Source organism: Lutzomyia longipalpis, chromosome 1, assembly GCF_024334085.1.
Source record: "Lutzomyia longipalpis isolate SR_M1_2022 chromosome 1, ASM2433408v1".
Taxonomy (NCBI): Eukaryota; Metazoa; Arthropoda; class Insecta; order Diptera; family Psychodidae; genus Lutzomyia; species Lutzomyia longipalpis.
This window is the reverse complement of record NC_074707.1, coordinates 27642366-27656471: the sequence shown is the minus strand read 5'-3', so window position 1 is coordinate 27656471 and position 14106 is coordinate 27642366. Positions and strand designations below refer to the sequence as shown.

Here is a 14106-nt window from a genome sequence, read left to right as displayed (position 1 = left end):
CATTCCAACTTACCCAATATACTCGTCTTTCCTGATAATTTCAGATATACAAAACATCATCGCAGAGAGTAACGTATCGTGCATATGAGAGCTCCGGTACATTTTCCACATTAGAAATTTATCCCCATAGCCAAGTTTTGCAAGCAATATTCAAATCAAATCCACAATTTCAACATGTGACTGTTGTGAGTCTTCTGTGTGAGGTCTCAATCCTCAATGTCTATCACAAAAGTGTACAAGAGAAGATAGCTATAACGACAAAATCAATGACAACAATCTCACCAAATTTACTGGGTCTGGAGGCGCCGCGGCATCCACGTGATCCTGACAATTCAGCACTCACTGGGCATGATTTCAAATTGAGGCCACCAGTTTGTCTCTTCGTCCTCATTCTGCTGCTTCATCGAGTTCTTGCATTATGATACCACTGGGACTAATACAACATTGTGGAATGAGCTAAAAATGTGGGACTTAACGTTCATTTAATATCTTAAACAATTTTACAAAACTCCACGATGGGACTTTGAGATGCTTCCAGCCATTTTTCATTTCCTCGCCCGAACATTTTCTCAAGGCACACATAAAAGTCCGGAAAATTGAAATTAAAGTGGACAGATCTCTTGGTTTAGATATCCCCCTTCTCTTTTGACTGTCTCTGTACTACTAAAGAGAGGAACCCCGACAAATTTTCTCGACCCATTTCACCCCATTGAGTTGAGTTGAAATAAGCTGCCGGGAAAAGAGGAAGAAAATTCATCAAATCCCAATTTGCCAATTGATGATAAGTTATGAGAAATTAAATTATGGAAGAAGAAAAAAATCAAATTTAGACACAGAGCTACTGAAAAAAAAAAACGTGTATAATATATTTTTGTGGATACCGCATTCAGTCCAAATGAAAATATTAAACTTTATCTAAAAATATAGAGTGTGTTGATGAGATGATTTGATATAAATTCTAGTGAATGTAAATAATCGCAATTGATATTCAAAATACGTATTAAATAGTGTTATGACAGAAGATTTCTCAATAAAATATCGATAACAATTTGGTGGAAAATACGGGGGAAATGCGAGATGGCACGTACAGCAAACCATAGACGAATGTGATAGAAAGCACACGATGCTCCCACATGAAAATCTTTCCCAAAACAAATGGATTGGGTTTAGGTGTTTGTACAGTTACCGTGGGGGGTGGATGTGAGAATCAAAAGAGAATCCCATTTTAATCTTATGGTAAAATTAATCTAAAAATCAGGTGTATTATAAATTTGCCGTAATTAGATAAAAAAAAGCATAAAATATTCATATTTAAGATGAATGAATTTGTGTAAATTTTTTGCATAGTCTAAGCGATGTGAGAAATATTGTTGTCATGAAGGGAGGAAAAATTAAAAAAAAAAGAAAAAACTATAAAATTATATGAGATTATTAAAGAATAAGTTAAAAAAATATCACTGATGTTTTCATTTTAACAGTTTTAATTTTCAGGACAAAATGGGAAAAAGGAAACTTTGAATTAAATATCAGTTAAAGGTAAGTTTGAATCTATTGAAATTACGTAACAAATTATTTAACAAAAGGTGAAAAAATTGAAATGAAATTCTTAAAATATTTTATGAACTTTTGATAAAAAAAACTAGATTGACTTTATTTCAGAATCGAAAAATTATTCCTGTAATCCCAACTGACTTTGTTAACATTGTCAAAAGTTTGCCAATTTTCTAACATAAATGAAATGAAATGAAAAATTAAAAAATATTTTTTTTTTATATTTTACATTTATTCTTTATATTCTTCTCCTTCTTCGACTTTTTTTGTTGATTTTTTCATTGCATCATCTTGCACACTTAATGAGTTAACTAAAAACTACTGCTTTGGGGGTCACATGTCAATTCCTCTCTTTTTTCGGAGAGGAAAGAAGATGGTTTATGTAGGAGGTGCTTAGTACACAGCATTGATCTCTGTGTCAGTCTTGTGGAAGATCATAACATCGTAGTACATCATGTTGGGTGTGTACCAGTACATTTCGTTGATCTTACGGTCGAGTGGATAGCCGAATGGATAACCAGTCATGTAACGAGCACCAGATCCTACACCACAGCTCATAGCATAGTCATATGTGGAGAATTGCTCAACCTTGGGTGCCAAGTAGGGGGTGACGTAGAAGAACAATTGGTATGGCATACCACCCTTCTTACCCTTTGGCAACATCAGACGGCTTGGGAACCCACAGTGGGCTTCACTCATGTCCAGTGGGAATTTGTATTCTCCCTTAAGGGCCATCATCACATACTTGTAGAGTTCATAGTAGGTCGTGCGGTCCTTAACATAATATGAGAAGTCCGTAGATGTGTGCACGAGTTTGTTGATGCCAACCTTGAGGTCAACAAGCCAGCTTTCGAGTTCGAAGAAGTTCTCACGATTCTCATTGATTGTGTACAAGTTGCCATAGCTGTCGTATTTGGGTCCAAGGAAGACCTTAACGTAGGCCTTTGTTGCCTTATCAGACATGACGTCGAGCTTAATGGTGAAGGGAAGATGGTTGAGACGATATTGGCTGGCTTTGATGACAAAGTCCTCACCCTGGTAGTGGGCGATCTTTCCGAACTTCTTCATCTCAGACATGGGCATCTTCTCATCGTACACCTCAACGTCAACGGCGTTGGTAATGTCCGATTCGAATTTGTCGAAGTACGTCACAAGCTTATCCACTTCAACGTTCTGAATCTTAACACCTGGGTAGAAGATTTCATCGTAGGTGTAGGACGGAAGGTAGTTCTTGAATTGCCAGTAGTATTTGACGAATCTCTTGTAGAGTTGATAGAAGAGTGGGTCACGCATGGCAGTCTCGAACTGCTCCAGAACACCTGGGATCACCTTGTAGGTTTCAAAGTGTTCAGGTGAAGCTGACAAGAGCATCTTGGCATAGAGCTCCATGTAGCCGAACATACGAGTGTTGTAGCTATCGGGGTTGGACTGGAAGAGGTTGCCAAGGTATTCAATGGACTCAGGCTTCGTAAGATCAATACGTTGTCCGTCATAAGTGTAGAAGAATCCCATATCAATGGCATCCATGATGCGCTTCTCATACATCTCAATCATTTGGATGTAGTAGTAGTTGTATTCAGTGTTTACGTAGTAGTAGTTGTCACGAGCAGGGAAGTAGACACCGTTGTAGTAGCGGAGGTCAGGGTAGTAGCCAGTCTTGATTGGTTCAGACCAGCTGAACTCAGGGATGATGCCCATATCATTGGATAAGCGCTCAAGGTAGTAACGAGCCAAGAACTGCTGGTAGAAGTAGAAATAGAATTCTCCACGACGATCCTTGTATAGTCCGTATTCCTTGCCGCCCATCCAGAAGGGGTAGTCTAAGTTGAAGTAGTAGTAGTAGCTGTTGAGGCCAATATCCTCCATGAAGTAGGACAACTTTTGCTCAGGGTTCGTGTGCTTGTACCAGCCGGTGTAGTTGGATGGAATTGTGACTGTGTACATATCTCCGTACTTCTTCATGCCATAGAAGCCTTGCATCTTGTACTGCTGAGCTATTTGGATGACTTCGCTGTTGAAGTAGTAGAATGGATAGATTTCATAGGGGGCTGGTAGAACGATTCCAACAAGGTCCTTGCGGTGAAGCACAGCACTTGTCAGGGCATAGACGAACATGCCCTCATTGATGTGGAAGCGAGCCCAGACCATGGACTTGTAGAAGGTGTCCCAATCCTTGGCGTAGTAGAAAAAGTTGAATAGGCTGATAAACTGCTTCCTGTGCACCTCACTGAAGATGGTGAAGATTTCATCGAATGGCAGCATGCCGTACTCATAGTACATCCAGAATTCCTTAACAGCCGTCACATTGGTGTAATCATTGAAATGTTCGTCGACCTTGTAGAGCTTGGAGTCTTCCCAGAGTTGTGTGTGCACCTCATGCTGATGGACATGCTGCAGCACCTCAAAGATGGCCTTCTGCTTATACAGGAAATCCTTGTCGGCGTACTTCACATCCTTGGTCATATAATAACCACTCGCGAGTGCAACTGCACAACACGCGAAAACCAACGCTATGGCTCTCATGTTGACTGACTGACGATTCTTTGCAACACCCAGCCTTTTTATACTGCTCATTGCCATCCAAAAAAATGCCACGCTTTAAATCTTTTATCATTTCGCCCTGTCTCACTTTCAAGCCCAAATCGAACGTATATGATTGCGAAGAAAAGCCACAAAAAAGGTTATCGGTAGGCATTCACAGATGCTTCGGTATTTCCATGCTACCAGAGAGAAATAAAGATTACAATATCACGAAAATTCGTGCTAACGTGTAATCAGTGGAGGGTGTTGTTTGAGAACTTGAACCTTATCCAATAAAAATGCAATCTGTGACCTATTTCTCTTATGTTTAATTTAATTTCATGAATTGCATACATTGTAGCGGTCAAACGTGTGATATGAATGAGGTGTGTAAAGCTAATCTAAGAATTATGTACCTACTCAAATTTCATTTTGATATGAGTTTGAAGCATGTATTGCAATTTAGTAAGTTAATAATGCTTGTTAACTTTAAACGTTAACCAAAACTGAAGACCTTTCTTATTTTATGCATAGGAAGTTCTAAAAAAAATTTAAAGAGAACTAAGCAAAAATTTGAAGATTTTTTAATACTTTTTTTTACTTTCTATTTTGATGCAAAAATAAAATTTAATAATAATAATAATTTAGTTCACCCTTTTACAGACCAGTGTTTTAGGGAAAACTAAAATTTATTTAGCACCTATTTATATTATTGGTCACTTCTAATATGAAACCTCATTAAATTTGTAAAATTTAATCACAAAATGTCAATTAATGCTATATTTTGGCCTCTTAAATTGCGAATGTACAATGATTAAATGTTTGGAAAAGAGATAATAATATGACATAATAATTAAAGTTCCTCTACTACACTGTTCAGTAATATCAATTTGAGAGTATGGGACAGGTTATATATGTACAGTACATACATAAATACTTATAGTTGATTAATTATGATTTTCCACTGCGTATATACGTGAGTTTATGTGCAAAAATTCAATTTCCCAATATAGCGGTAGACTTTTCCACATTTCCCCGCACCTCTTGTGGCATATTTTGTGCCACAACTAGGAATTTCATCTTTGCCAATGGTGGAATTAATTAATTAAGCCATGCTACTGCCACAGACATCAAATACAAATTTCGCAGAGATGGAATCTGCGAGGAATGCTCCTGACGGGATATGTTTTTCTTCCACCTACTTCCGCCTTTTGTTAATCATGGCAAATAACTAAGAGCTTGGACTTTTTTTCAACCACAATTTCACATTCGACTTTTCCCCATGGCATGATCTCTCTTCTCTCAATGATACCATGGAGATTTGCCGCGGGTGACAGAGAAGCTGGTAGATGCCTCTTTAGCAGCTCCATCGTGACACCCAACCCACTCGTATATTCACCATGTCGCCTTTTGTCACATAATTAATTCCTCATTTCATAATTTATGAATGGATTTATGCACAACGATAGAAGAATGGATAAAGACAGAATTCTATATAGTCTCATACATTATTCACATAGCCTCCATGGTATAGTATATGGATTCTCCAACATTTCTTATTATGCTCAGTTGAATTTCGCACTCATAAAAAAGATTTTCATTACTCCAAGAAAATTAAAAGGAAAACGCCACACAGCTCTTTCTCAATCTCATGAATTATGACAAAGGACTAGTACAGAGTGAATTTATACGTAGAGGTAAGCTCAATTTTTTTTATTGTAGACATACATTTTTAGCATTTGTAAATACCAATTAAATTTTTTTGATGTATTTGAGAATGAGCAAAAATAAATGTAGAAAAAGATGGGGTAAATTAGGTCATCTTTGAAGTGGGTAAATTTTTAACTGTGTCAAAGGCATCAAACATTTTTTTTTCAACCTTTAAACCGACCAAAAAAGCTGAGAATTATTAATTTATATTCAATTAATTTTGCATAATTGAAAATCGAATTTATAATTTTGTATATTTTAGTCATTTATTTTGCTTTTAAAATGACTGGAAAACAAACTCGAGCGTTTCAATTTGTTCAAGAAGTTGACAGTTTTATGTTAACTTCTCCTATCATATTGATGAATAGCTCTTCCTATACGTTCCTATTAATGATTGGAATTTACATGCAAATATACACACGTGAAATTGAAAATAACATTTTCCTCCTCCAGCATGCATCTGTTTAAATAAAAAAAAATGAGGAAAATAGCTCGAGGAGTAAATCCTGGTTGATATAACAGAAAAATCACAGAGATATGTATAATCTACAATATATATGTATATATAGAATAATTTTGAATAGCGCAAACAATAAAAATTGATACGATTACCATTTTATGCGATAAAAGGGATTGATAAAAAAAAATCCGGAAAAGTCTTTCAGCACGGCTTTAGGAGGCATTTTTCTGACTGACTTCATATTCCTTTCTGATCCTCTTTTTTAGTATTTTCTTTTTCTCCTTGTCGCGGTGTGAGCAAAATCTGTGCAATAAGTAGGTACTGAATTTCTTTGATTATCTACTTAATATCTTTTGCTAATTTAAATTCTACGAATTTTTAAGAACTACATGATGCGATTATATTAAATGACTTTTTTTCTTATTACAAAAAAATATTTAAAAAATATATATAATGCTTTATTTATTTTCTTGATTATTTGTTAAGCAGACTGTATGTAATATCAAATAATAGACTGAAATATGGATTTACTTGGTGGATTTACTTTTCCGGATTCATTTCCTATGACTTTTAGAAGAAAATATAAATATATATTGGTGTTGTTGCGAAGAGAGCATTAATTATTATTTCTGCTTTGGCATTAACACGAGTTTTACAAAATTAAATTTTTCTTCTTAAAACTTTTTCCTGGAGGTGGAAAGAAATTGAGTAAGTTGATGAAAAAGTGTTCAGAAGCGATGGCAATCAGCAGCAGTTGGGTAAAAAAATCCAGAAGGTAGAGCTTTCTTGTAACTTTGAAATCGCTGATTGTGATGGATCTTGAGTTTTTTTTACCAACACACTTTACTCTTGAATTGAGAATGAATTTTCACCGAAGAACTTTCCAAACAGTTTATTAAATAGAACTCTAGCAAAACGCTAAAATTCCCTCATGAAAGATACCGAGAATTAAAATGTGCTTCCACTATAATTTGTTTTAGTGATTCTATGACCTAAAAAATATTTAAGTGTGTTTTTTTCATGGAATGCGTAAATGTAATTAAATTGCTGCTTCAAAACTTTTCAATATTGAAATTGAATAATTTTGAAGCCAAATATTTTTCTGCTTTGGGGATTCACTTTGCTCTTCAATACTCCATACACTTCACTGGTATATGTTTCATATTTTGTGCTTTTAATAGCCTGTTTTTTCCAAACGAACTAACAAATACATAGGTACATACGTATATCCTCAAAATTGAAACCTAGAATAGAATATTTTATTTTATGCTATAGGCGGGTGAGAAATTCCAAGCTTATAAAAATTCGTATATTAAACCATTAACGAGATCGGTAGAGTGAAATTAAGATAGTGATGTGGAAGTAATTGCACAGTGGAACTCATGAATAAGTGAAAAACTATGTGGCCAAATTAGCAGGAGTTCGCTATCTCGTGTACTTTGAGATTACAAGATTACAAGCATGAGAAATTGTCGGGGCTTTTAAACTTACCATAAACTGCCCTTCTTGGGCTTCCTTTCCTGCATCATGTACTGCGAAGTGCTGGGAAGTGTTTTGGATTTATACTAATTTAATTTAGCAACACCACTTGAAAGCACCCATTTGCAAATTACATACCTACCTACTTTTAAACTTAATAATTAAAAGGTTTTCCTCATAGATGGAGTCAAATTAAATACCACACATTTATGCAATTTAATTAAAGTAAGAAAGAATAGCATAAAAAGGAATTAAAAAGACAATATGGATGGGCAATAGCTAGGTACATATTTAGTGATGTATTAACGGCTTATTTATACCTATGTTATGGCCCAATTCTGGTCTTATTGGCGAAAAAAAAAGAAAAATAGCGTTTTTAAGTGAAAAAAAAGGGATTAATCTCTGAAAATCAACCTTTAAAAATCAAATAATAAAAATTCTGAGAGATACAATTCTAAATTTTTATTCTTTCTTAATGTATTCCAAAAAGGCTTTAAAACAAGACGTGCTTTAAAAGACAACATTTCGAAAATGAAATTTTATTGTAATTGCTTCTCTAACTTTTCAGGAAAACGTGGAAAATCTCGTTTATGGAAATGTATTCAAAAAGCACACTTTCAAATACATTCTCCATAGACTTTTCACCTATGCGTATAATTTTTGGTTGACCTAGTTGAATTGTTTTCACCTATTCACCTTTTGTCCAATATAAGGTGTACCAGCATACAATGTGTCAGTATTACAATGTAAGAAAGTTTCCGCAAACATACAATTTTCTAATAAATACAATGTGTGTGTTTTTTTGTAGGTACATATATGCAATAAAAATAGGTTTCCATTCGTCACTCAGGGTGCAAACATTTTGTAAATTACCTGAGTAAAATGTTTTCATCGTAAATCGTTTTTATCCAAGGTGAAAATGCTATACGCAAACAACGTGAAAATGAATAATCGGTGTGTTTTTGGTAAGAGACATAGAGCAATGACCGCCCTTAGAGATTAGGCGGTAAACTGTTCACGTGGAATGAGAAGTGGTAGGTCAATAAATTAATTTAACCAAAGTGCGGTCTGCAAGCCTTGCGGGGGTGTTTGTATAGGGAGACACAGTGGATGAATTTAGGGAGGATCAGGGACAATTTCGAAAAGTGTTTCCAAATGTATTTTTTGAACTTTGTACGAATTTCCTCAAACATTTCCATTTGCCATAGCCATTGAGTTGATATTTGTTTGTTGACTCCTCTTGGTGGGTTATTTTACAATCTCTTCTCACGCTGAATCCCCCGAATTTCCACCTCATATGAACTCCATTACGTGCAAGTAATTGAATTAGTTGCTGGGAATGAGAATGGATGCGAGGGTGGATTTTAGAAAGGAAGACAACCATGGTACTAAATAACATCGCGCTTAACAACTATTTGCCGCAAAAGGGATGAGAGATAAGGTGAATGAGCAAAGAAAAGGAGTAAAATATCTGCGCATGAAAAAAAATATAGAAAATTTTATCCATTTTATCGCAGGCTTCTGAAGAGGCAACGAAATTTTCTTTTATTATTTCAACATAAAAAAGAAGAATGGGAGGAAATGATAGAAATTAGGGTGGTATGTATGGTATTCTCTGTATGTCATTTCCTATTCTCAAGAATATCAAATGATTTGGCTTTTCATACTTCCTTTGTCATCTAAATGCCTTTTACAACCGCAATGTTGAGTATCTTTTCAGTCATTTATTTTTATTTCTCATATGTGAATTATATTACATCCTCGCGCCTCTGGTTCTCGAACTCCTATGCTGCAGCATGCTACAATGCAAATGAATTTACATAAATATGTAAGTCCTATCTACATTTCTCTAACTAAATGAAATGTCCTCCGGTGGGTAAACATAAACATTTGGGATATTTTTTTCCTTTAATTAATAAAAATACATAATGTTCAATGTATTTTTTTCTTCAATTTTCTTTATAGACACCAATTGAATAAAATCTCACAGTCTATTGAATTATATTTTCCTTTGATGCTGACAATTTTTCTATAAATGTTATTCCATGCTTGTAGAAAAAATGCATCATGATTGAATAGCATAAAAGTTGTTTGTATGAAGAGAATATAAAAATTGTCATGGTTTGAGAGAATTTTCATTCCCACAGGGCAAGTAAAATATTTTCATCATTCAACATAACTCTAAAGAGGAGTTTACGTACATATACCTCTTACTCGAAAGACGTAATGTGAATTGATTTTTTTTCACCAAATCTCATCCACTTTTCCGCGAAAGGTAAAGGAGAAAATACATTAGAAAAAGCAAAAACTAATTCGAGAAAAACTTCTCTAAATCCCACTGTGAAACATAAAATATTTTACTGCTCACGTGCATAGCGCAAAAATATGAGAAATGATAGACAAAAAATCATGCGATGCATGCGATAAAATGTTTCGCAGGCAGTGGAAAACCTTTTAATATTTGCACACTTAAGCAAATACATACATATATGCCCGCATGTTATGCTTTAACATTTTAAACTAAAACCTTTTACATGATTTGTTATTAATTAATTTTCAAGTTTTAAAATCATGAAACAAGGACTTAAAAAAGTCAGTGATCATAAAATCCAATATTTTCTCATGATTCTTTTAAAATTCGTCAAATCAAAAACTTTAAGCTACGAAAAAAAAATATGGAAAAAAAACATTTCTAAATCTCCTTATGAATATTAGCCAATATTTTAGCATAATATTTTTAACTCAATTTACATTACTTATTAAACAGACTGTAAACTTAAGAGTGGGAAATGAAATAGAATTTAAGTGATAACCCCAAGGATGACATCTAGTTCCTTTATTATGTCAAAATCAATTGCTGCACATTTTCTTTCCACTAAATTTAGAGCAACAATTTCTCACTATAAAATGCTCATTCATAATCCTTGTAATACCATTAAATTGGGGCCATATTATATAGAGTAATTCTCAACACAGCACTTTCCACCAACCGAGTGTGGAAATGAATGGAAATGTACTACGAGTTATGCGAAAAAAGGAATTGTATGACTTTTCATTTTCCACATTTTAGGCACCCCGGGATGATTGATGAATTCTATGGAAAAGAGACAGAAGCATAGCTCTTCCTGTTTGGTAGAAAGAAGATGAATTGACTTGATGGGGTGCGAAAAAGAATTGTAGCGTGGATAGTAGGATTATTGCTAAGTCGGAGTTTTCCCTTGCGGTTAGCACTAGAATTTTCTAGTCCTAAATATTTAGTCATCAAAGTTCATCGCTACCGTTCACACATCTGAATAATTTTTTAATTTCAATATATTTTTTCTTTAATCGCGATATTAATTTTCGGACAATTAGTTGAAATTATTTTAATGAATTTGCGAAAAAAGGAAGTGAACTAAAGTTTAAAAAAAATAGCAGAATATTTTTTTTGTTAATTCAATTACTTGGAAAATATTAAAATTTCGATAATTCAGATAAATTAATGTGGTGTGTTGAATTTCCAAGAGACGTGAAAGGGCGGACATCCAATAAATTATTCAATCGGCTATAATGCATAATTTAATATGGATGTATCCAGTGTTGTTCATCATTATCGCAGGATATTTTTTTAAACTCTCAAATCCTACCCTAATTAGCAGTAACGAGAAATTGGATGCCGCTTACAAAAGCATTCGCAGTCACGTAAATAAAGGTAAATTAAAAAAAAAATTTAATGTTGGCAAAGAACTTTTTTTCTGTTTGATGAAATGTTGTATAATTGGCTAAAGTGAATTTGTTGCTGATATTTTGTAATTTTTTTAAGCATATAGCAAATTTTTTGTATTAAATTCAATTAATAGTTGGTGGACCACATGCGTGGTACGCCATGTAGGTATTTATAATTAAAATTTATATAAATGAAAAAGCTTTAGAAGATCAATTTAACAAAATAGGGACCATAGAGATTCTTCATTTATTTCGAGCAAGATTTGATTCATTAGAAGAATATTGAATTCGTCCAATTAAAATACTAAAATGCCATTTATATTTTAATATCGAATGTATTTTCTGTAGATAAAAGTATTTGGTATGATTAGATTATACAGAAGTCCTGATCTTTCGTCTTTTAATGAAAAATTTAAGAAAAATCTCAAATCTTTAATTTGCTCCAAACTTTGAAATTTATTTTTAACTATTATACGTTTTTCGTATTTTTTTATACATTTTCTAAAGTATACAGTAGTTTTGAATCTAAAAAGAACGTAAATTGAATTTTCATTGTTGTGCTTTTGGAAAAGCAATTTCCTATTTCCTATTATTTTGTCTCTTTGGTTCAATTAAGAATTATGTGTACAAGTAGAGACATGCCATGTTTATGGGTTTGTGTCTCATGTTGTGTTCTCACAAATGTTGTTGGTATGTTACAGAGTGGAGACAGCAGTGTCATTTCACACGTGATTGTCGTGCTCTAGCCTATAATTGTGTCAATGGACTATGCGAATGTGCTCCAGGCTACCGTCCTGATACCAACAATGAAACCTGTGTTGGGGGTGAGTTGACTGACTACGAAAGCTATCTTTCTAAGCGATTAAGTTTTTAATTCTTTGCAAAATCCACGTCTCTTTTTTTTCTATTACAATTTTATATTCCATCTTCGACCACCCCTACGTTCCTGTGGGAATTAACTGTGGCAGCCATTGGGAAATTGTGCATGTATGATAATCACTGCATAATGAGGGCATACTGCAAGGGTCAGTTGGTGTGCACGTGCAAGGACGAGTATCCATATGAGTCTGAAGATGGATGGCGTTGCGAAGGTTTTATTTCTTTTGGCATACATATGTATATATTGTTTGTGTAGAAAGGATGTGAAGTTGGGTAATTGCGAAGTCATCTCACGCTCTGTCCTTTCATTTCAGATGAACCGAGTTCCCAGCAATCAAATCATCTCTCAAGGGAAGCCCTACTTCTTCTTCTACTATCGCAGATCCTCGTGGGATTACTCACAGCGTGGCATCATTTATCGCTAATGTAATATTCACGTGTCTTTTGCAAGGAGTAGACAAGTGTTATTAAATAATGTAACTCCTACGAGAGGTTCTTGTCCAAAAACCCCTTCACTTTGGTGTTTCTTACCTAGCATGGAATTTTCGATCAAACTTGTTCTGTGTCTCCACAGTGCCTCAGCAGCAACCTCAAAAGCCACTCCAACCCCTTGCCAACAATCAACCCCCATGCTTCACAATCGATAATGAGGTATTCTTGCGGGCCCCCTTGCTACGGGGTTCCACACACCATGCCCTACCATTAAATTTCGGATACCTCCAAGTCATCGTGTTTGTGTATTTTTCTGAGTTTTCCCCCAAGCTAAATAATTCAAATTCTCGCGACTAAACTTCATCAATAGCACTGAAATTCAATTGCAAAACTTTGTTATTATATTTGCATAAAATCCATACATTACCTTAATAATATTTATCAAGGTGAATTTCTACTCTGTGGAGTTTCATCTTGCATAGCAAAGCATTTCAATTTAATGTTACCTTCATTACATTATCAATTTAATTACTTGGAAATAGCCAAAGGTAATATTGGTTGACTTGATGCAAAGGCATCATTAAGTGTTTTGGATTCTATATTTTGATAGATATAAATTAGGATTCAAAATTAATTAAATATTAGTAATAAAATTTATTTCGATTTTTTTATTAGATAAAATAATTAAGTAACTCGTGAATAAAAAAAAATTCAATTAATAAAAAAGTATCTTTTAATACGAAGGGAGTTATAGTTACATACTTTTTGATCGAAAGGAAGAGATGAGGGGCAAAGAAGGAAGTTATGGAGCAAAAACATTCTCCACTTTTATATTTAAACCGATATTTTTCACAAACATTTCCCTTCCTATGTTGTCTCTTAGTCGACACACTCTCTACAGGCGGAAGAATGAGTGAATATAGGAATTTTCCACAGCTGTAGTAAAAATTAAAACAAAATGGAAATTCTTTGATAAAAAAAATATCAATCAGTAGTTTTCACATCCTCATGTTCTATCAAGTTTACCACATGCATTTACCAACTATGGAAATTTTAACATTTAATTTTATGCATAAATGCGTTTAATTTTCCCTCTATCTCTGCGCGAGAAACTTTTCCCCTATGAACAATACTCGGAAAAAGCTGCATGAGACACATGCTGACAGAAAAAAAAATCATCAAATTGACCCACAATTGAGAACTTTGCATTATGTGTGCTTTCAAAACAATTTTCTAATTGGATTGTGTGGTAAATGGAAAAACTATATACAATACAACACACACACACACACACATACTAAATAAGCTGCATTGTAAGCTCTTTTATCTTAAGGCTCAATAAACACTTATTGATGGTTGAACTCTGGGCG

The 14106-nt window shown here is 34.2% G+C and overlaps 5 protein-coding genes across 9 annotated transcripts in view; 2 read left to right on the top strand and 3 right to left on the bottom strand.

Moving 5' to 3' along the window:
• The window catches only part of LOC129797674 (uncharacterized), a 37993-nt gene extending 36614 nt beyond the window's left edge, over window positions 1-1379 (top strand). For both annotated transcript variants that reach the window (XM_055840462.1, XM_055840463.1), the window contains exon 6: window positions 45-1379. In XM_055840462.1, coding sequence (XP_055696437.1) covers window positions 45-422 — 378 coding nt within the window. In that variant the 3' untranslated portion in view covers window positions 423-1379. The remainder of the gene's footprint in view (window positions 1-44) is intronic.
• The window catches only part of LOC129797484 (protocadherin-23), a 953251-nt gene that overhangs the window by 14530 nt on the left and 924615 nt on the right, over window positions 1-14106 (bottom strand). The window lies entirely within an intron of this gene.
• Window positions 1-14106, bottom strand: part of LOC129797474 (probable cationic amino acid transporter) — a 261906-nt gene that overhangs the window by 14530 nt on the left and 233270 nt on the right. The window lies entirely within an intron of this gene.
• LOC129797497 (hexamerin-1.1-like) overlaps window positions 1-14106 on the top strand; it is a 97285-nt gene that overhangs the window by 9791 nt on the left and 73388 nt on the right. The window lies entirely within an intron of this gene.
• On the bottom strand, window positions 1762-4082 carry LOC129797501 (hexamerin-1.1-like). Its single transcript, XM_055840153.1, has one exon. The coding sequence runs from the start codon at window positions 4072-4074 to the stop codon at window positions 1945-1947; it is 2130 nt and encodes a 709-aa protein (XP_055696128.1). The 5' UTR covers window positions 4075-4082; the 3' UTR covers window positions 1762-1944.